The sequence below is a fragment of the Scyliorhinus torazame genome, chromosome 13 (assembly GCF_047496885.1).
Source record: "Scyliorhinus torazame isolate Kashiwa2021f chromosome 13, sScyTor2.1, whole genome shotgun sequence".
NCBI classification, from domain to species: domain Eukaryota; kingdom Metazoa; phylum Chordata; class Chondrichthyes; order Carcharhiniformes; family Scyliorhinidae; genus Scyliorhinus; species Scyliorhinus torazame.
The window spans coordinates 19,660,033-19,683,169 of NC_092719.1; the positions used below are offsets into that span (position 1 = coordinate 19,660,033).

A 23,137-nucleotide genomic window follows, 5' to 3' on the forward strand; every position below is an offset into this window, starting at 1 on the left:
AAATCGCTTATTGTCACAAGTAGGCTTCAAATGAAGTTACTGTGAAAAGCCCCTAGTCGCCACATTCCGGCGCCTCTTCGGGGAGGCTGGTACGGGAATCGAACCGTGCTGCTGGCCTGCCTTGATCTGCTTTAAAAGCCAGCGATTTAGCCCAGTGTGCTAAAGCAGTGTGTAAGGTACAAATAGATTATCATAAAATTATATAGATTGAATCCGAATAAAAATAATGAGCAGGATTCTGTTTGAGAAACTTTGGTGCAGGACTAAAACTCTCAAAACAGGACTCCCCCCTGCTGAAGATAAAGCCTGAAACAGACTTGATGAGAGCTAAGCAGAATAAAGAGCACTCACTGCTTAATTAAATATTGCAGATATGAGGATAGATTGGAGAGATTGGGTCTGTTGTCCTTGGAGTGAAGAATGATAAGAGGAGATTTGAAAGAGATGTCCAAAATCATGAGGGGGCTGGACAGAGTAGACAGAGAGAAACTGTTCCCTCTCGTAAAAGGATCAATAATGAGAGGGCACAGGTTTAAAGTGATTTGCAAAAGAAGCAATGTGCTGTGAGAAAAATTTTTTTCACACAATGAGTGGTTGGGGTCTGGAATGCACAGCCGGGAAATGTGGTAGAGGTGGGGTCAATAGAGGCATTCGAGAGGGTATTAGAAGACGTGCAGGGGAAAGGCAGAATGAGTGGGGAATGGCACTAAGTTAGGATGTTCGTTTGGACAACGAGTCATCCAGACTCAAAACGTTCGCTCTCTTCACAGATGCTGTCAGACTTGCTGAGATTGTCCAGTATTTTCTGTTTTTGGACATTTGGAGAGCTGGCGCAGACACGATGGGCCAAATGGCTATCTTCTGTGCCATAACAATTCTGTGATAGAGTTGTTTCATGTTTCACTAAATGTTTTTATGTGAACTAGGGAGCTCGTGGATTTCCAGGCCTTCAAGGATCCAAAGGAGTTCCAGGAGAAAAAGGACAAAAGGTTTGTCTTTCTAACATGCTGTCATTTCATCCAGTAATATTAATGAGTGTCAAAGCACACATCGAGGCGGATTTTAATGTAACTGACACAGATCCAGATGGCTGGTTGGATCATAAGACCAAAACAAATAGGAATGGCAGTAGTCCATTTGAGCCTGCTAGAACTGTTGGGAAACCTGTATCACTTCTGAGGAGGATCTCAGGCACTTAAATGGACAGAGTCGGACTTTCCCTAGGATTTGGGTGCTGTCAGCCAATCAGCTCTCCCTTTCTGGCAGCGGTGGCTGGTGCTGACCCTGCTCCAGGAACTTCATCAGGGACCATTGTGGAATTCCTGGACCCAGGGGAGTGAGGGCTGAATAGTGGTGGCGAGGAGGGGTCATGGGAGAGGGGGACAGGAGAGCTTGAAGGCAACGACAGGTGGGTAGCTTTCAGTTGATTTAATGATAAGCCTAATTGACATGCCATCGCTTGAGTGAATTCCAACTTAATCGTGGTAGGTTTTCCTACCGCCAAGAGACTGCTGTGCGGCCTCCCCTCTGATTAAGTGGCCCAGCTGCCATGTTCCTCACAGTGACAGTCTACATTACGCCCGACCAATCGTCAATGGTAGAAATTCCAGCCCAGTGACTGAGGATTGAACCATCGTTAACCACAGATAATGTGCCTTGCAACCCCAGCAAAGACGCAAATTAGTGGAAAAGTAGTTACGAAAATTGGACAAGAAAGGGTGAGATTTTCAGGGGAATTAAGTGAACTCTTTTCCCAAAGAACACTTCAAATTAGCACATGGTTTCATCAGTGATGGCATCAAATAGCAAAAAATAGCCAGTCAAGATTTTTACAAAGAGACAGGGAGGAGGCAGGAGGGGTAGCTGTGGGTTGTGGATAGAAGCTGACAATTTATTCAAATTGGATAGTAAATGGCTCGGAGCCAGTTCTAGCACATCAACACTGTCATTACTATGAAAACATGTTTCTGTCATTGGCTAATGCCTTTTAAATATAGCAATCTACAACAATGGTATCATCAGGATTCCATAAAGAGAGATCCCTGGCAGGATCACAAGAAATAAAATTAAAGCTCAATTCTACTCAACTACTGACAACAATAGAATTAGAAGAAATGTGGAGTAACACAGGAACTAAAACAGCACAATAGAGAGCGGGGCGATTTTGCGCCGTGAGCGCAAACAGCGATGTGGGCATAAAATCTTGCGCAAATCGGAAAACGAGATTCTCACCAGCAAGATTTCCGTTTCCGATTTTCCCCACCCCTCATGGATTAATAAATTTTAATATAATTGGCGGGCTTGCCTGCCATATGTTCCTCCAGATTGAACCACAACCCCCTCGCCAACGTGACGTCTGCATAGTTTGGGGAGTGGGGGAGAGAAGCACATGCCCAGTCAGTGCCCTGCCGCTACTCCATGATACCCTAGCATTTCCCCACGATAGTGCCACCGTAGACCCTCTGGGAGCTTCATTGGCAGAGCTTTCCCTCATGTTTGGTGGAGAGGGTTGCCCCGGTGCTTGTCGGGAGGAGGCTTCTCCCATTGAGGGGTGAGGGGCTTGGAGTTCTTTTCACGCAGATTGGGGCAACCTCCCAATCTCTGTGGAGCTACCATTACTGGCTCTATCAGGCCCCATCCAACATAATGCCGAAGACCAGGCCTCCAGATTTTCTGTGCTTAGATTGGAAAATTCCACCCATAGAGTGGGACTGATTCAAGTAAACACCAGCTAGAGAAACAGGGCAGAATTCTTCCATGCCCCCGGAAACAAGATCAATGGTTGAGGGAGGGGTTTAGAATTTGTCCGGAGGCTCAAAAATCATTTTCATACCAGCATGAATTTGCAGCAGGGTCTTCCGATGGTGCCTACCGTGGTGGATCAGGAATACCACTGAAGGCTGGTGTGAAACCGATTTTCATCTTGCTAATTATTTACAAATGAAGGCCTCACTGGAATCTTGCCCCCACACCTGATTCTCTGGGCAAATACGCTGGCCCAGAACACGTCTGCACCAATGTAGTGTGCAAAAGGTGAGACTTATCTTTAGGGCCTTGATCAGATCATAGACGTTCAAAGAGAAAAAGATGCTGAAGGCCTGCAACTACTGGACCCTAGAAGAACACGTTCACCACATGGTGGGTGGCTCTTTCTGCATATGGTGCCATCACGAAGCACCTCTCAGAATGTGGGAGGTCTCCACACAGCAGCTTTGGCTTCACTGATCTTAGACCTGATCTGGAACTTCAGGGTCATCGCCATGGGCTCACAGCATCTTCATTGGTCTTCATCAATGTCTCAGACCTGCTTTGGAACTTCAGGGTCATTGCCATGGGCTCAAAGCATCTTCTGTGGTCTTCATCATTGTCTCAGATCAGCTTTGATACTACAGGGTCTTCGCCATGGGCTTGTAAGGAAGTGACAAAGGGTGGGGGGAGGAAGATCTAGGTGTGGGTGGGAGAGGAAGGTCTTGGGGGGGGGGGGGAGTGAAGCTGGGGGGCGCGTGTGTCAGGAGTAAAGCTGGGGGGAGGAAGGGGGTTTGGAGGGCGTAAGGTGTAAGGCAGAAGGAAGGAAGGAGTAACGGGGGGAGAATGGTAAAGTGAAGATGTAGTTGTAATGGAAGAGGAAAGGATAAGACAGGGAGTTTGTTGGGGGGAAGGAGTAAAAGGGAAGGAAGGAGTAAGGGAGGGAGCACGGATGGGGGAAGAAGACTGATGAGATCTACCATGCGGAATTAGTGAGGTCTTGCGACACTAAAACTCAGTAGAAATTTGAGTTAAACTTCTCGGATGCAAACAAGAATCTTTATTGTCTCTATTTGATTACAATTAGGAGAAACTTAAATCTATTCTCAATGAAGTCTGGCTAGCAAAAAGACTTAAAGAGAAGTAACTTGTATTCAATTTAACTTTCAAAATAATACAGAAATGGTTTCTTGCTTACGGCAAAACAGCTTGCCTTTACTTCAAGAGTTAGAGTGGAAAAGTGAAAATATGAAAAAAAAATAGAGATAGCGAATAGTTTAGATCAAAGTATAGAATGATCCTGGATAAAGATGGCCGTATGGACCATCATGTTTATAGGAAATCTTATCTGTCTTGAGCCATCTAGCTACATCTCTATGTCATCCTAATTGGTTTGGGTTAGAATCAAATGTATTTGATTCGATGGTTAGCTGTCAATCCTTAATGTGCAACATAAGTTCTGAATGTTTCATGTTTGAATATTTGTGTATGTTATGGAATGCGATTCTGTGCTATTATCAAGACTAGGTTCTACTGGTTTTCTGCTGACTTCGCTTTATCCACATTATGAACAGTAGTGCCTTCATGTTGCTATGGTGCCTGCTTCGTCCTTGATCAGATTACTGGTACAGCTCATGTTTTAACGTCAAACTGTCTTTGAAAATATGTTGTTAGAACAATAGCTTTTTCAACTTTGCTTAGTAAAAATTTTGTTTTAATCTCCAATAAGTTTATGCATGTCTCAGGCTTTTTGTGGCTCTAATATGCTCTGCCCACTGCCCACTGACTCCTCGCATGCTTCCGGAGGAGGACGGGCCCTGGGACTGTCAGCCAGGACGGGAGCGAGACCCTGGAGGTGGAATTCCTGGGGAAGGCAAACATACGCTCGTGAGGGGTCTCGTTGGTGGCGGTGCACAGGAGCGACCGGATGGAGTGGAGCGCATCGGAGAGGACCTCCTGCCAGCGGGAGACTGGGAGACTTCTAGACCATAGGGCCAGGAGGACGGCATTCCAGACTGTTGCGTTGTCCCTCTCCACATGTCCGTTTCCCCGGGGGTTGTAGCTGGGCGTCCTGCTGGAGGCGATGCCCTTGCTGAGCAGGAACAGACGCAACTCATGGCTCATGAAGGAGGATCCCCGATCACTATGGATGTAGGTGGGGAACCCGAACAAGGTGAAAAGACTGTGCAGAGCCTTGATGACGGTGGCAGAGGTCATGTCAGGGCATAGGATGGCAAAGGGAATCTTGAGTATTCGTCAACAATGTTGAGGAAGTACACATTATGGTCAGTGGAGGGGAGGGGCCCTTTGAAGTCGATGCTGAGGCGCTCAAAGGGGCGAGAGGCCTTTACCAGGTGTGCTCTGTCTGGCCAATAGAAGTGCGGTTTGCACTCCGCACAGACCTGGCAGTCCCTGGTCACAGACCTGACCTCCTCGATGGAGTAACGCAGGTTGCGAGCCTTGATAAAATGAAAAACACGGGTGACCCCTGGGTGACAGAAGTCATTGTGGAGGGCCCGAAGCCGGTCTTCTTGTGCACTGGGTCACGCGTGGCATCGGAGATGGCGTCAAAGATGGCGGCCCCCATGGGTCGCACATGGCGGGTGGAGTACAAGATGGCATCAAAGATGGTGGCCACCATGGGTCGCGCATGGCGGGTGAAATCAAAGATGGCGGCGCCCACGGGTCGCACATGGCGGGTGGCGCGGCAGCTGGGGGCAGCCCCGACAGGCAGCAGGCAGCGCTGCTGGGCCTAGGAGTTTTAGGGAGAGATCAGGCCTGGCAGGCTTTCGCAAAGTGGCCCTTCCTCCCACACCCGTTGCAAGTCGAGGTCCGTGCAGGGCAGCGTTGTCTGGGATGCTTACCCTGGCCGCAAAAGTAGCACTTTGGGCTTCCGGCATTGGCAGGCAGGTTTGCGCCGCACTCAAGTCGGGTGATGGCTGCACCCACGAGGTCCACGAGGGTGCCGCGTGGTCGGAGGTGTAGGCCTCCATGTTCTGGAAGGCCACCTCCAACGAGTTTGTGAGCTGCACTGTCTCTGGGAGGCCGAGTGTACCCCCTTCTAGCAATCGCTGGTGGATGTAATTCGATTTCATGCCTGCGACATAGGCGTCCCTGATCAACAGCTCTGCGTGTTGGGTAGCCGATACCGCCCGGCAAGCACAGTTCCGCAGAGTACCCGCAAGGCACGCAGGAATTCTGCTAGTGATTCCCCAGGGCGTTGTCGCCTCGTAGCAAGAAGGTGCCTGGCATACACCTTGTGTAGACTTTACATATTGTCCCGTCAGCAGCAATATCGCCTCCGTATGCGAGGGGGCGCCCTGATGAGAAGGAAAACTTGCGGGCTCACCCGTGCGTTGAGGATTTGCTTCTTTTGGAGGTCAGTGAAGTCTTCGGTGGAGGATCCGAGGTACGCTTCGAAGCAGCTTAGCCAGTGCTCGAATGTTGCAGTGGCGTCGGCTGCCTGTGGGTCCAGCTCCAGGCGATTAGGCTTGAGCGATGAATTCATCTTAGAAGTTTAGCTTATTAAATTGATGTGCCATCAATGAACACAAGACGAGTAGTGAACGTAACTGAGGCTTTAATAAACTAAACAGAAAGCCTCCTGGCCTCTGATCTCGAACTGGATCAGAGGTGGAGACCAGCCACCTTTATACCGGGCCCGAGGTGAGGCGGAGCCATCGGGCAGTGGTTTACCACATTACTTGTAATACAGTAGCTGTTTACCACAATACACATATTATATACTACAGTGGTTTACCACACGCACGAGGGTCAGGTGCCCTCTCCTGGGACCCAGGTTCAATCCCGGTCACTGTCTGTGTTGAGTTTGTACATTCTCCCCGTGTCTGCGTGGGTTTCCTCCAGTTTCCTCCCACAGTCCAAAGATGTGTGGGTTAGGTGGATTGGCCATGCTAAATTGCCCTTTTGTGTCCATCCAGGGATGAGCGGGTTGCCTGGATAGGGGATTTTTGCCAAAGGTAAGGCAGCAGAAGCCTCCAGGAGCCACAATGCATCTTTCACTTTACCTGGCAAGCCTGTCCCTGTCAGGTCAAAGCTGTTTTATATAAACAGGCTCATCTGGACCTTCAATTAAGTAAGGAAATTAATGATTTATGTAGTTTGAATAAGGAACTGCATAATATTCATGTCTTGTAAGAAATGCTGTTTATGAATGATGCATAGGAAGGAACGTTTGACTATCGTGGCGTGGCAAATGGGTAACAGCAGATTGGCCATTCCATTTTCCTACCCACTGAAATTCTTTGAAAGGGAAATGGTGCATGTGCTTACTGGGCATCAAATGTGCTCCCATTCATTTTGCACCACACAAGTTGAATTTCACCCCCTTATTACTGTATTTACATAGAACCAGTCTTAAACATACAAGATCTATTTTGAACCATTTTGTAAAATCTTACTGAGGTCACCAGAATACATGGTTTTTACTTAGTTTGAAGCTATCATCCTGAGAGTCATGTCAAAATCTATTAGATTTGTGCTTATGTTGTACTCTGCACAACCTTGAAGATCACATTGTCCTCTGCACAACCTTGAATCCAAAGATGTGCCGGTTAGGTGGATTGGCCATGCTAAATTGCCCTTGGTGTCCAAAAAACGGTTAGGTGGGGTTATGGGGATAGGTTGGAAGTGTGGCCTTAATGGGGTGCTCTTTCTAAGGGCCGATGCAGACTCGATGGGCCGAATGGCCTCCTTCACTGTAAATTTTATATATATATATATATATGTGTGTGTATGTATATACATATATGTGAATATCACATTGTTCTCTGCACAACCTTGAAGATCACGTTGTTCCCGGCCCTAGGTCGCTGTCCGTGTGGAGTTTGCACATTTTCCCCATGTCTGCGGGGATTCCCACAACCCAAAAAGATGTGTTGGTTAGGTGGATTGGCTGCACTAAGTTGCCTCTTAATTGGAAAAAAATAATCGGGTACTGTAAATTTATTTTAAATGTATTCTGCACAATCATGAAGATCATGTTGTACTCTGCACGACCTTGAAGATCACATTGTCCTCTGCACAATTTTGAAGATCACATTGTCCTCTGCACATCCTTGAAGATCACATTGTACTCTGCACAACCTTGAAGATCACTTTGTCCTCAGCACAACCTTGAAGATCAAGTTGTCCTCTGCACATCCTTGAAGATCACATTGTACTCTGCACATCCTTGAAGATCACATTGTCCTCTGCACAACCTTGAAGATCACTTTGTACTCTACACAACCTTGAAGATCACTTTGTCCTCTGCACAACCTTGAAGATCAAGTTGTACTCTGCACAACCTTGAAGATCGCAGTTGCAGATTGTTTGATTGAGAAGGGCATCTAAAATGGCTTTCCCCACCTCACACCTGCTCTTGTGCTTGAGGTCTGCTTGGAAGCAGTTATGCAACATGGATGCTATTTCATTGCCCTTTTCCAAATCTCTGATGGCTACAGTAATTATTTTTTTACAAGACAGCTGTTGGAACTCTGATTGACATGCTCCTCTGAGTCAACTCTGCTTCTATTCTCAAAGCATCAATCATTGGTAAAATGTTCTTTTCCAACCTTGATTTCTTTTGCTCATCAAGGTGAGAAAATGTGTTTGTTTTTTTCCCAGCTCGTGCATCGTCTGTTGGCATCAACTATCTATCTCTAAGTCAGGTGTGGTGCTAGGTAGATGAAAAAAAACTTTCTTTGCCTCTATCGCAATAATGCATCTTACCCTGTGTTCATTTGAACATCATTATATTTTCTATTTTCCACTAGCCTCAGATTGATGTAAGATTACATCAGTTGCTAAATCCCATCCAGCACATAAGAAATATGTTATCCAGATTACTAATATTTGTCAGCCCCACCTTTGTCCTTTTTGCAAACAGGTATACAAAGCAACTGGAGTGGATTTGTACCAGACGTGTCTATATTATAGTAGAAATCCAATTTAGTTTGTCTTTGAACAGTCTGGGAAACCTCACCCAATGCATCTTAAATAGCTCTTATTTCAGATTTCCAGAAACCACAATACATTGCTATTGCTAATAGTTGTATATTGAATCACTCATCACATAACATTATAGCCCCCAGTGGAAAAAATGTTAACTTCTTGAGGAGGTCATTATCTATATAGGCCTGGATCTTCCAGCCCCACCTGCTGCGGATCTTCCAGTCCTGCCGAAAGTTGATGGAGTTTTGGCTCGCCCGCCACATTCTCCCCACAATGGGTCCTACCACGGTGGGGTGGAAAATCCTGGCCTAAGTCAAATACCGAGATGCATTCATTTACACCATATCCAGTTCAGGCAACACTGTTATTGCTTGGTTAGGTATTTAGAATTACGATAGGCACTTGGAGTGGTTAATAAATCATAGTGTCATATGCGATGAAACAAAGGTAGTTTTAAGGGGTTCTTTGCAGGGGTATTGGAAAACATTAGAAATAAGGTATAGTTTTAATTGGGTTTAATTTAATGTTTCAGTGTCTGGAAGGGTAAAACCTATAGTTAGATTCATGCTGGACAAAGGTGTTTCTATGTGTGGGGGCTGGTTAAATTACAACTGGGCTTCAATTGTGCTTAGAGAGGGCTACGGTGTGAAAACTAAATTAAATGTGGAAGTATATGGCAGTTGCTTAGCAACAGGAAGCCAGCTACTTTTATCCTTAGTTTTTTTAAATTATAAATTTAGAGTACCCAATTCATTTTTTCCAATTAAGGGGCAATTTAGTGTGTCCAATCCACCTACACTGCACATCATTGGGTTGTGGGGGCGAAACCCACGCAAACATGGGGAGAATGTGCAAACTCCACATGGACAGTGACCCAGAGCCGGGATCGAACCTGGGACCTTGGCGCCATGAAGCAGCCAGGCTAACCGTGCTGCCCCTTTATCCTTAGTTTTAACTGGAAGCCAGAGCAGTTGGAGTCAGAACCTTGGGGAGTGAACATCTCTTAATCCTGCCAGATGAAAGACCGGATAGGGCGGGAGCTGCAAAAAGGCAGGCTTCCTCAAGTTACAGTCCAGATAACCAGAACAGAAAGAATATTTAAGACATCTGAAGTTAAGAGAACAGAGACCAAGGTGTTGTTACAAAGACTTTGCAGAAGAGTAAACAAAGTGTTCTATGTTAAAGAGGCAATCACAGTAACTAAATTTAAAGTGGGACAGCAGACTTCAGAGGTAGATTAAACATTTGATGTCATTTAATACAGTCTGGGAATAGAAAGTTTAAGCAATTGTGAGCAGTTTGCACAGAAGCCAAGACAACAAAATCCTGAAGAGATCAGTGTGAAATCCTGGTTCACTGTTAAAAGTGGAGTGGAAGCTTTGTTTGAAAGTGTCATTTGCAAAACCTGGACTGGATGTTGGAATGCAAACTGCCAAGGGAAAGTATTATTAGGAGAGAAGATTTTAAAGCGTGTTTTTGGGAGTGGAATTTGGAAATTCTCACGTGACAATCATCTGGGGGGGATTCTGAGGTGTAAATCATAGACACAAACTTGGGTTCAGAGCAGAGTGTGCATTTGACCACAGTCATCTTGTGTGTTTAAAAGGGACTTTTGTGTTAATAAGACTATTGTAGCTTAAGATGTATTTTGTTATCTATGTTAATCTTTAAATCTTTGTGTACTTGTTAAGATAAGGGGGGGGGGGGGAGTAAGGGAGTATTGTATTATAATCCAATTTTTCCATGTTTAATAAATATTTTGTCCCTGTTGTTGAAAGCACTTAGCGGTCCTGTGACTCTGTTCCTCTACGTTTTATAGAAACAAGGAAACGTTATGCAGCAGATTTCTCTGTCGGCAGGATCCTCTGGTCCACCGGCAGTGCCCCCATGCCCATGGGTTTCCTGATGGTGTGAGGTGGCCACAATGGGGAGCCCTATTTGCCGGTTGCGGGAACAAAGTATCCCGCTGCCGGCAAAGGTGCGCCCTGCCGGAAAACGTGGCTGGCGGACCGGGGAATCTCGCCCATGGACTTTTGAGACAGTGTTCCATTCTGGGATCTTCCCGTCGAGTTCTAACATCAATGTGGATCATAACACATACTCATAAAGTCATTACGGCAAAGAAGGCCATTCAACCCATCGAGACAATGCCACCATTATAGGCACAAACAGTTTATGTATTTTATTATCTAAGGTGTAGTTGCATTCTCTTGATTACGTATGTAAAACAGGTTATCAAAACACGGCGCAAGTTTAATAATAATAATCTTTATTGTCACAAGTAGGCTTACATTAACACTTGCAAAGAAGTAACTGTGAAAAGCCCCTAGTCGCCACATTCCGACACCTGTTCAGGTACACGGAGGGAGAATTCAGAATGTCCAAATGACCTAACAGCGCGTCTTTGGGAGGAAACCGGAGCACCCGGAGGAAACTCACGCAGACACAGGGAGAAACTCCACACAGTTTATGTTACTGGGGAAGATTTTCCCCTTTCTCCATCTAGGTGTATAGAATTATTTGCTCAAAAGGGTCTCTACTACCACCACTAACTTAAATAGGTGTAAAGTCAGTTCCACTACAAATGTCTCATCCTCCCTATCTGATTTTTTTATTCACTGTACCAAAGTGTTCCAATATACCCAGGTGTATCATTGTATCATGGTATGTTAACAGCTTTCAATGCACCGTCTATCACAGTGCATGAGCACTAACATATAACCGTGCCCTGCTATTCTATTCGATTTTTCCTATCTCAACTATGCTCATCCTAACCTATCCAAATCACAACAAGTTGCATTCCATGGTCGCCATCTCTCTTTGGTTAACCTCTTCTCAAGGGCTGCTATGGATGGACAACAAATGTTGGCTTTGTCAGCGCCGCTTACAGCCCATGAAATAATTTTTAAAGAATCCATTGCAAGGTGCAAATCAACCAGACAGCCTGGGCGGGATTCTCTGATCCTGGGGCTAAGTGTTGACGCCGTCGTAAATGCCCAAGCCTTTTACGCCGGCATCAACAGGCCCCTAGGAGCAGCGATCCTGCACCGCACAGGGAGCCAGCACGGCACTGGAGAGCCTTGTGCTGCTCCAGCTACCGATACCGGCATCAGAACGGGTGCCGCGGATCCACGCATGCGCGCTATGGCCGACGCGAGTTCGCGAATGCGCATGGGTTGCCTTCTCTGCGCCGGCCCCGACACAACATGGCGGAGAGCTACAGGGGCCCGAAGCGGAGGAACATAGGCCCCTACCAGGATAAGACCGCCCGCCGATCGGTAGGCCCCGATCGCGGGCCAGGCCACCGTGGAGCCCCCCCCCCCCCCTGCCGATTCTCCGACCCGGCGCGGGGTGGGAGAATCCCGCCCCATGTGTCTGAAACTAGAATGGTCACACATCAATGTGTCTTGATGAAGACCAGGTCTCATGTTCATGCCATTTCCTCTTGCTTTTCTGGAACTTAAATTAAGACCAAAAGATAATCTGATGACACTGAAAAGCACCTGTTTATTTCATAGCTATTTTGGAAACAACTTGACTCATTGAGGTATGCTATTTCTGCAGGTAAACTGCACCTTAGTACCAGGATTAATTTAAACTTTTGGGTTTGTGCCTGCAATTTGTCTCAGATATTTTTCCTCACAAGGTGCTGGTTGCCCCAGAATTACAGGGTTAGAAATTGATTATCGCCTATTTTTGTTCTTTTATTTATTCGAGAGATGTGAGCATTTTGCAAGGCCAGTATTGTGCATCCCTAATTGCCTTTGAGATGGCGGTGAGCCACCTTCTTGAACCGTTGTCGTCAATGTTGTGTAGGTACATGCAAGTGCAATTGGTACGTTAGGGAGGGAGCTCCAGGATATTGGCTCAGCGACTGTGGAGGAACGGTGATATGATTCCAAGTTAGAATGGTGTGTGGTTTGGACGGGAACTTTGAGACTGTAAAGTTCCCATCCATCTGCTGCCCTTGTCCTTCTAGGTGGTAGAGGCCTTGATAAGTGGCTGAGTTGTGTTGTGGCTATAACGTTCCCACCGAGGCCCAGGGCCAGTCCGAAATTGGCTTTCATTACTATTATTATGTTTTGTCATCTGTTGAGTCTCCGCAGTTAATTTGTCCCTTTGCTGATGGTGAATGCCAGGCCAACTACCTTCCTGAACAGGCCCAAAGGTCACCGAAGGGGCCAGTGCAGCAGCAATTGTGTGGAGGGGTTAAGTGTGAGTTCTGTGGAGTCAGGGTAGCATTGCTCCCATAGTCAGATGAACCATGAAGAGACAGAAGTAAAGAAAAAGGGAGGGAATAGAGAAAGGCACAGAAGTCACTTTTTGGAACTATGGGATCTGCAAGTGACAGACATGAAATGAAGATGAATACAATCCTCTGGTGCATGTCACAGATGGAGCTTGCTAAATTTAACCACATTTATGTTTTTGGTGTGGTGCGTTGACTTATGAAATGAAATGCATGTCACACAATCAAAAACTTTCTCAAACCCAGGAGTTTGACAACAATGGAAATGGTGTTCATCTATAAATAGCCATGCACATGAACATAAACCAGCCAATTATATTGTCTTGCATCATATTAATCATCTTTTTATTTCTGATTTTATTGTGCAGAGCCCTAGGGGTGTACCTGGACTCACTGGCTTTAAAGGGACGACTGGTCTACCTGGAAAGCCAGGCTCCCCTGGACCACCAGGCTTGCAAGGGCCCAAAGGTGAACCTGCAGCAAAGGTAAAATGGGCAATGGATAAAATAACTTATTGCTTTGCTGATTGTTCCCAAGAGTTTCTATTTTTACTTTCAATTTCCGGCATTCGTGGTATTTTGCCTCTGCATTGTATTTCTCTGTTATTTTTAAAAAACTTTTCTTGTCTCCTGAATGCAATAGTTGATGATTGATAGCTTTGCACAGGCACCAACCAATCTTTTGTATCCTATCCATGCAGCCAGCCTTAAAGGTACATGGTCCCAGGAATTTATAAACTGATCTCTCTGTAGTCTGAAAAAAGTCAAACAGCAGCCTTGAATGAGTTTGCCAATGGATCACACTTGTGAGCAGTCTATACATTAAAGAGTGCATTTCATTATGGAGGTGTATCACCTAAACATTTGTCACAGCAGAGATTGGCTGCAATTAATGTGATGAACTGAAATTCTGGACAGGAATAATACAGCCACTGTCACTCTGCAATATTATAGTTGAGATGTTTTATTTATAATGGAATACATCAGCATATACCTAGAGTTATCAATTCACAAACTGAAACCAGACCATGCAAATTAATTAGTGCCTTGGGGCTTATCTTTCTCATTAGTCCATGTGAAAGATCTTTGCTGCTAGTAGGAGAAAATGTGATATGTCAAGCGATGCCACCTTCCTACTATAGATTTTAAATGCAAATTACAAAACATCTTAAAACTACAATGCAGTGTCAATTAGTGCTACAGTTGAGGTACTTTTGTGCAAGGGCATCCACCTGGGCTTTCTAAACCCATTTGACCTAGCACTACCCATGCCCAACAAAGAGTTATCAATCTAGGAAGGATCTGAACCAAGGGTTCAGAGGTGAAGAAAAAGTTGGTTAATTAATTTTTTCCCAAGCTTTTTATATTTTTCTGGTGATGGACATTTCACAGTTATATATTGTCCACCCATTCACTCCTGTAGCTACCTGATATCTACCATATTTCTTCCCACCCTCCATCCTATATAACCTATTTCATTTCTTTTAGGAAAACAATAGTAGCTTTAAGGGATTTATAGTTCTATTGGTCAATATTAGAAATAAGGTATAGTTTGAAGAGGGTTTATTTTAATGTTTCTGCGTAAGGAAGGGAAAACCTGTGGTTAGATTCATGCTGGACAAAGGTGTTTGGCTCAGTTCCAATTGTGCTTCTATTGTGCTTAGAGAGGGTTATGGTGTGTAAAGCAAATATGAGGTCGGAGAAGCATGAGTCATTGCTTAGCAACTGGGGCCCTTGTAAGGTAGAAAGGTTTTTGGAATTTCATTTTAGCTGAATTTGTTTGCAGTTGGAAAGGACACCGGGGAGTGGACATCTCTCAACTCTGCCAGAAGAAATGCTGGACAGAACAATGGAGATACAAAGTGTCAGACTTCCCAAATAACCAGATATAGTCCAGATAACCAGGGAACTGGGACAGAAAGAATGTCTTAGGAAGACTGAAGTTAAGAAAACAAAGACCAAGGTACGGTTCAGGAGAATCTAAGGAAGAAACAAAAGTATTGGGCAGGATATCGTGGCTGCATCCTCCCGGCGACTGGAAAATCCTGCCCGATGTCAATGGGGTTCTCCATTGTATGCGGCTCGCCTGTGGCGTTCTTGCGGTGGGTGGGGCAGGAGAATCCAGCCCATTGTGAAAGAAACAGCTGCAATAACTAAAGCTAAAGTCTGAAAGCAGACTTCAAAACTAAATCAAAAGATTGATGCCATTCTCATAGAGTTTCAGAATTGATAGTTCAAACAATTTTGAACAGTTTTTATAACAGTCAAGACAACAAAGTCCTAAAGGGGAATTGGTAAAACCTGAATGCTGGGTTATTTATTAAAACCACTGATGGAAAGCATTGTTGTGAAATAAGATTTTAAAGCAGTTTTTTGGCAATAGAATTTGGAAACTCTCATGTGACAATCATAGAATCCCTACACTGCAGAAGGAGGCCATTCACCCATCGAGTCTGCACCAACCCTTTGAACGACCACACAACCTAAGCCCAATCCCCGTCCTATTCCTGCAACCCCACCCTAAGGGGCAACTTAGCACGGCCAATCCATCTAACCTGCACATCTTTGGACTGTGGGAGGAAACCGGAGCACCCAGGGAAACCCACACAGACATGGGAAGAATGTGCAAACTCCACACAGACAGTTACCTGAGGTCAGAATTGTACCTGGGCCTCTGGCGCTGTGGTTAACCACTGGGCCACCATGCCACCTCTGAGGAAATTCTGGGAAAAATCCACAGATATTACCTTGGGTTCAGATCGGAGTGTGTGTTTTAACATAGCCAGTCTGTGTGTTTAAAGGTACTTTGTGTTGCTGAGACCATTGTAGCTTAAGGTGTGCTTTGTAATCCATGTTAAGAGAGTAAAGGAGTATTGTATCAATCCAACTTTTCTTGTTAATTTTTCTTCTTGTTGTTAAAACTAATTTGTGACTCTGCTCCTCCACGTTAAAAAAAAAAAAAGTAATAGCTACAGTATTTTCATCCAGGGTTCTGTTGCAATCTGGGATTTTCTTGTTCAATTATAACATCATCTGGGATTGTAATGTTTCTTGGTATCCATTGAGTCCTTGAATGGGTCTTCCCTCATTTACTAAAGTTTTGTTTATGCCCCCATTCTCTCACTCACATTCTAGGGTGGGAGGACATCAATTTACAGACTTTTATTTATTTCATTCATTAGCCTTTCTGCATAAGCGCAAGGTCTAGAGCATTGATGCAACTTTATGGGTCAAATTCTACATCCTGTCCTCCAGTCTAGTGGGGCTCTGTGACAGCATCACAATTTCTGCCCCGTTGAGTCCTCTGTGGGACTAGTGGAAATTGGACATGGGTGTTATTTTAAAAACCTATTACTAGCTTCAGACTCTAATGTAATGATAGTAACCTTTAGAAAATCAAAGCTAATAGAAAGTTAACCCAGATTGAAAAATGTAGCTTGTGTGTTGGGTGCCAAGTCTAACCAAGCTCACAGCATTCTGATTGGCAGTCTTCCCAATGCAGAACCATCCTGTGATTTCAAAAATATAACATTTCCTAAATAAATAAAACTTCTGCAAAATAAAATATTTACAAAAGTCGAAAAGGTTTGAAGGTATGTGATGGACTCCTCCCCAATGCAATTTTGTGAATGACGATTAACAGCTAACAGTCCCATTTATTTAAATAGATGAAAGGTCTTCCCACGCCTCCCATTGATCTTCATGTACTTCAGAGGGAATGGAGAATGGAGTGTTAGGCTGCCACTATCAAAATACAGAAAGTTGTGTGGGTGGACAGTAAGGAATGATTGATGCATAAGAAGGTTCCCAGAGTTTAATCACTTACAGCTTTTACAATTCAAATAGATTTCATTTTTAAACACAAATAAGCCAAGGGAAACAACCAACTGTAGGTAACTTGAGCTGGAAGAGGAAGGGCTCTTGGACAATGCAAGACCCTGAATATGTTTAAGATATGTTGAGCAAGATTACTAACTCAGTTAACCATTCTTCTGCTAGTTCCCAGGGAATTGTAATTATTCCTTTGTCTGATACATGAAAATATCCCAGTTGGACACCAACATTTTTCAATAGAATGCCTGAGAAAGAAAAATTGATTTTGGGTATGCACTCCAGCATAATTGTCCATAATTGAATAGCCTGCACATACTCACTGCTCATGGTTACTTCTGAAATGAAAATGAAATTAAATGAAAATGAATGAAATGAAAATCGCTTATTGTCACAAGTAGGCTTCAATGAAGTTACTGTGAAAAGCCCCTAGTCGCCACATTCTGGCGCCTGTTCGGGGAGGCTGGTACGGCAATTGAACCGTGCTGCTGGCCTGCTTGGTCTGCTTTAAAAGCCAGCGATTTAGCCCAGTGGGCTAAACCAGCCCCTCTGAAGAATATCCACTATGGGAAAAAGCCAGAGGATTGGCGGCATTCGTGGGACCATACCCTTGAAATGATCAGCCTCTTCAGCAGGAGTCTGAAAAATTTACAAATTAAAATATTTAATTTTGAACGATTGATGCCTTCCTATTGTTTTATTTATAGGGTGAAGCAGGGAAGAGGGGGAGAACACGCTCTGGCCAGAGAGGATCTCCAGGGATTTCTGGAGCAAAAGGAGATCAGGTTAGTTCACACAAATGACAGCGGTTGTCACAGAATACAATGTGCCGGTTATAGACACACAAAAAAGAGCTTGGGCTGGATTTTCACGAGTCTAGGAGACTCCATGGAGGCAGAAAATATAGCAGGTGGGACCCGATTCCAGGTTTCCTGATCTCATTTTCTTCAGTGCAGGTCATGAGCTCGCATACCCTGCACTCCGAACCTAGCTGGCTTCATTGTGGAGATAGACATTTCCTAGTTGCTAACAATTTTCATAGAGTCGGGCCATTTTTAAAGGACCCATGATTCACAGCCCCTCAGTCATGTTGTGAATTATACTCTGGATGAGGGAACCATTTGAAAGGTAAGTTTCAAAATTACCACATGGTCTCCATGCCAAGCTATGGCCATCTACCCATCCATTCCCCCATGGCCCCTCATACCCACCATGCCAACCTGTGCTCCTCTACCCGCCTTCCATAGACCTCATACCCACCTTGCCCAGGCATGGTACTTCCTCCGTACTGATCAGATTAATCCTATAGTAACAACAGGGAGTGTGAAAAAGCTTTCAAAAACAATCGTTCATAAATCTCTCGTTTTGAAATGGTACCCTGCTGTTAGCTTCACAATGAAGTAGTCTGAGAACGGAGTCATGCATTCAGCATCGCAGTGGAGTAGTCTGGGAACAGTGTCCTACAGTCAACATTCCAGTAAAGCGGTCTTGGAACCGTGTCCTGCAGTCAACATTGCAATGAAGAAGTCTGGGAACGGTGTCCCACATTCAGCATCTCAGTGAGGCAGTCTGGGAACAGTGTCCTGCAGGCAGCATCGCAGTGAAGCAGTCTGGAAATGATGAACTGCAGTCAGCATCGCAGTGAAGCAGTCTGGGAATCGTGCCCTGCAGGCAGCATTGCAGTGAAGCAGTCTAGGAAGGAGTAACAAGACAAGGGAATACTCAATGAATGGCAGGACATGAGGAAGCTCAGAGAAACAGAGGGATCTTGGCATGCTTATCCACAGATCCCTGAAGGTGGCAATACAAGTTAATAGGGTAGTTAAGAAGGCAAATGGGACACTTGCCTTTATCAGTCGTGGCATAGATTATAAGAGTAGGGAGGTTATGTTGGAGCTGTACAAAACTTAGGTTAGGCCATAGCTGGAGTACTGTATGCAGTTCTGGTCGCCTCACTATAGGAAGGACGTGATTGAATTGGAGAGGGTGCAAATGTGATTCACCAGGATATTGCCTGGGATGGATCAATTGAGCTATGAAGAGAGGCTGGATAGGTGTGGGTTCTTTTCTTTAGAGCAAAGAAGATGAGGGGAGTCCTGACTGAGGTGTATGAAATTAATGAGGGGTATGGACAGGGTGGGTAGGAAGCAGCTGTTCCCTTTTAGTTGAAGAATCAATAGCGAGGGGGTATCATTTTAAGGTGAGTGGCAGGAGACTTGGAGGGGATTTGAGGAATTCTCAGATCTATGATGGTGGGGCTATGCGTACGAGAATCCAAACAATTTGTAAGACTATGAGGGAAGACAACAAAACCACTTGAGTGATAACACTGACCAGGTATATTTTATGTTAAAACGGACTTTAAATTTAATCAGTCGATCACGTAAGCAACACAGTAATAGATTTCCAATTAAGTTAAAACCGCTATTAAATAAAAGGGAAAGTAAACTTTAATTCCCTTTCTACACCTTCCACTATCTATTCCAATTAAACAACCCTATACAGTTAAAATTCCACTTATAAATAAAGTTACCAATCAAGGTTACTTGTTTCTCTGTGCATAACTTTGAAGAGAGAACATTTCATGTTCAATCTGAAAATCCTTCTTTCTTGTCACACTAAAATCCTATATCAAACTGCAAAACTATAGACAAACCTGGCTTCTCTCATTAATTACATTATCTGTATCCATGAATAAGGCATTCTTCAATTTCCTCCCACTAAAATGTCCTACGACCTGCTTAGCTAGGACTAAACACAATCCCTCAAAAATTATCCACACTCCAGGGAAGCTCTTAAACATAAACAATATTCCATTGGCCATCTACATGTAGACAAGTAAATGGTTAAAATCAATTATTCTTTCACCTTTTATGACCCCTTAATCACTATGTACCTTAACCCATATTTTAATAACATTACTGAGAACAATATATAAAATATGACAATTTCTTACATTCATCACACCTCTCCCCTTAAATACAATAATCAATATCAAACGATGGCTTCATTTTCCAAGGCCTTTTCAACTTTAAACACTACTCATTACTAGACACTACTATTACACTGTATGATACATATCTCATTATAATTATGCATGCAAATTTAAAGATCAGTTTAGTCCTTTTATTTCCCAACTTTGAATGTTCCATTCTTCTCACATCTCAAAGTCATGATAACGCACCTGCAATTTTGTTTTCTCTCCATGCTGCATGTATAATTTTCAAGTTAAATGGTTGTAGCAGTATACACCATCTAAACAGTCTTGAATTTTGATCATTAAACTCCTCAAGAAGCTTGACTGGATTGTGGTCTGCCTAAACAATTGTCTCTGATGAACTGTTAGCAACATTAATGTCAAAATGTTGCAACGCCATTAACAAGCTCAACCTCCTTTTTGATGGTCAAATACTTCTTTTTTTTCTGTTTTTGTTTATAAATTTAGAGTACCCAATTATATATTTCCAATTAAGGAGCAATTTAGCATGGGCAATCCACCTAACCTGCACATCTCTGGATTGTGGGGGTGAGACCTACACAGATATGGGGAGAATATGCAAACTCCACATGGACAGTGACCCGGGGCTGGGATTGAACCCGGGTCCTCAGCGCTGTGAGGCAGCAGTGCTAAGCACTGCACCACTGTGCCACCCAAATGCTTCTGAAAAAATAATCAACTGATCTTTTGATACCTTTATCGTCATCTTGCAACAGTATAGCACCAACGCCTGCATTACTCGCATCAATGGCCACTGTAAATTGCTTGTCATAATTTGGTGTTGCCAAAACTGGTGCAGTGGTTAACACACTTTTCAGATTGTCACTGCTTCCTGACATCCTGATGTCCAATGAAGTTTCCAAGACATTTTCAAAAGTTGTTAGTGGAGCAACCACACTGCAACAACTGGGCCTCTGTAATAGGAAAACCCACTCCCAGGGGCCCCTGTAATAGGGAGACTCCTCACAGGGACCTCTGTAATAGGGAGAGACCCCCCGCCCACAGGGACCCTGTAATAGGGAAATCCTGCACAGGAACCCCTGTAAAAGGGAGACACCCCTCCAAGGACCCCTGTAACAGAGGGATCTCCCAGAAGAATTACAGCTATAACTCTTACATAGAACATAGAACATAGAACGATACAGCGCAGTACAGGCCCTTCGGCCCACGACGTTGCACCGAAACAAACGCCATCTAACCTACACTATGCCATTATCATCCATATGCTTATCCAATAAACTTTTAAATGCCCTCAATGTTGGCGAGTTCACTACTGTTGCAGGTAGGGCATTCCACGGTCTCACCACTCTTTGCGTAAAGAACCTACCTCTGACCTCTGTCCTATATCTATTACCCCTCAGTTTAAAGCTATGTCCCCTCGTGCTAGCCATTTCCATCCGCGGGAGAAGGCTCTCACTGTCCACCCTATCTAACCCCCTGATCATTTTGTATGCCTCTATTAAGTCTCCTCTTAACCTTCTCTCTAACCTCTCCTCATAGCTAATGCCCTCCATACCAGGCAACATCCTGGTTAATCTCTGAGCACCCTCTTCTCGATGGGCTGAATGGTTTCCTTCTGCACTGTAAATTCTAAATTCATGCAGTACCAGCAACAGTATTAGGGAAAGTGGGAGCTGTATCATTCGGATAGTCTTCACCAGAATCATGCTGGGACCAGTGTTCTGGCGAGTTTTATATACATAGAAACACTCATGGAAAATAGAAGCAGGAGGCCATTAATCCCTTTGAGCCTGCTCTGCCATTCATTATGATCATGGCTGATAGAGTTCAAAACCCTGATCCCGTCTTCCCTCCATATCCCTTTAACCCCAAGAGCTATATCTAATTCCTTCTTGAAATTACACAACATTTTCGCCTCAACTACTTTTTGTGGTAGTAAATTCCAGACTCACCACTCAGGGTGAAGAAATTTCTCCTCGCCTCAATCCTCAAACCATGACCCTAGTTCTGGACTCCCGCACCATTGGGAACATTCTTTCTGAATCTACCCTGTCGAATCCTGGTAGAATTTGATAGGTTTGTACGAGATCCCCTCTCACTCTTCTAAACTCCCGCCATCCGAGGAATCAGCCTGGTAAACCTTCGCTGCACTCCCTCCATAGAATGAACATCCTTCCTCAGATAAGGACAACACCTTGAAGCTCCACGTGTCTATTCCTTAAAGGAGAACAGCAGCATCTGGTTCCCACAGATCCATTAGCTGCAAGCCATTCATAGCTTTCTAGTGGTGGTCTGTGATTGACAGCTTCTACAAAACATCTGCAGCTTTGATTCATTCATCTCCCTTCACAGTTCAGTGGCCTAAGTGGTGAAACACCAATGTTTACAAACATTGACAACATCAAAGAGAGGTATGTGCAGTGCAATCACATGCTTGGAATGCACTTACCTCTCTTTTACAGGTCACAGCTGCTCTCCTTCCAGGAAGGGACACCTGTAATTCCTCTCATTGCTCATGTTTGGGCAGCTCTCTAGTTTCCAGACATCTCTTTTCTATGTGGGTGGGTCTATGTGGGGGGGGGGGGGGGGCTCCCTTGAGGCAAGGGGTCTCTGTAGGGGGTCTTCCTATTATAAGTGTCCCTGTGGGGGGGTCTCCCTATCACAAGGGTCCCTGGGGTGTCTCCCTATTATAGGGATCCCTCTGGGGGCGTTCTCCCTATTACAGGGACCCCTATGGGGGGGGTCTCCCATTAAAGGGGTCCCTGTGGGTGTCTCCCTATTACAGGGGTCCTGGGAGGGGTGGATCGGGTCACCCTGCACTTGGGGATAGGGGGGGCACCCATGCAATCCAGGGATTGGGAGCTGCTGGAGCCAGGTCCTGTCAAGCCTTGCCACTTCCAGAACCTTCTGCCAATCTTTGAAGTTGTGAAATTAATGATTATGAGCCTGGGTTGTTGATTGTCTCTAGGCTTCAAAGACAGGATACAGGACTCCCTTTCCAGCTTGAAACTCCCAGCCTTCACATCCAGCTTAATGAAACATGGTTGCCAGCTCTCAAAAAGCATAACAAAGATCTTACCCTCCACTCCTTCTGGCAGGTGACGGGCAGACATTCGCTCTCTATCCACGGTTCTTCAGATACTCCAGAATTTCTGACTTATCACGTAGCTGGTCTTCAAAGAATTGAATGTGATCTTCGGCTTAGGTAGCAACAATGAGTAGCACCTCAGCACTCGTAAGAGCTGCTATTCCCAAGCCCACATTACGTGATCCCCGAGTTTAACATTCTAAATTGTGGATGTGTGAATTTTGGGGCCTCGAACCATGACTACGTGTAAAAATACATCAGCGCGAGTGAACAAATTCACGATAAAGAGGGTTGAAAACAACAGGAGTTGA

General features: G+C 44.6%; 1 protein-coding gene across 1 annotated transcript in view; it reads left to right on the forward strand.

Moving 5' to 3' along the window:
* The window catches only part of col7a1l (collagen type VII alpha 1-like), a 435,910-nt gene that overhangs the window by 402,649 nt on the left and 10,124 nt on the right, over positions 1-23,137 (forward strand). The window contains exons 92-94 of the mRNA XM_072470919.1: positions 927-989; positions 13,318-13,434; positions 17,487-17,564. Of these exons, the coding sequence (XP_072327020.1) occupies positions 927-989; positions 13,318-13,434; positions 17,487-17,564 (258 nt within the window). The remainder of the gene's footprint in view (positions 1-926; positions 990-13,317; positions 13,435-17,486; positions 17,565-23,137) is intronic.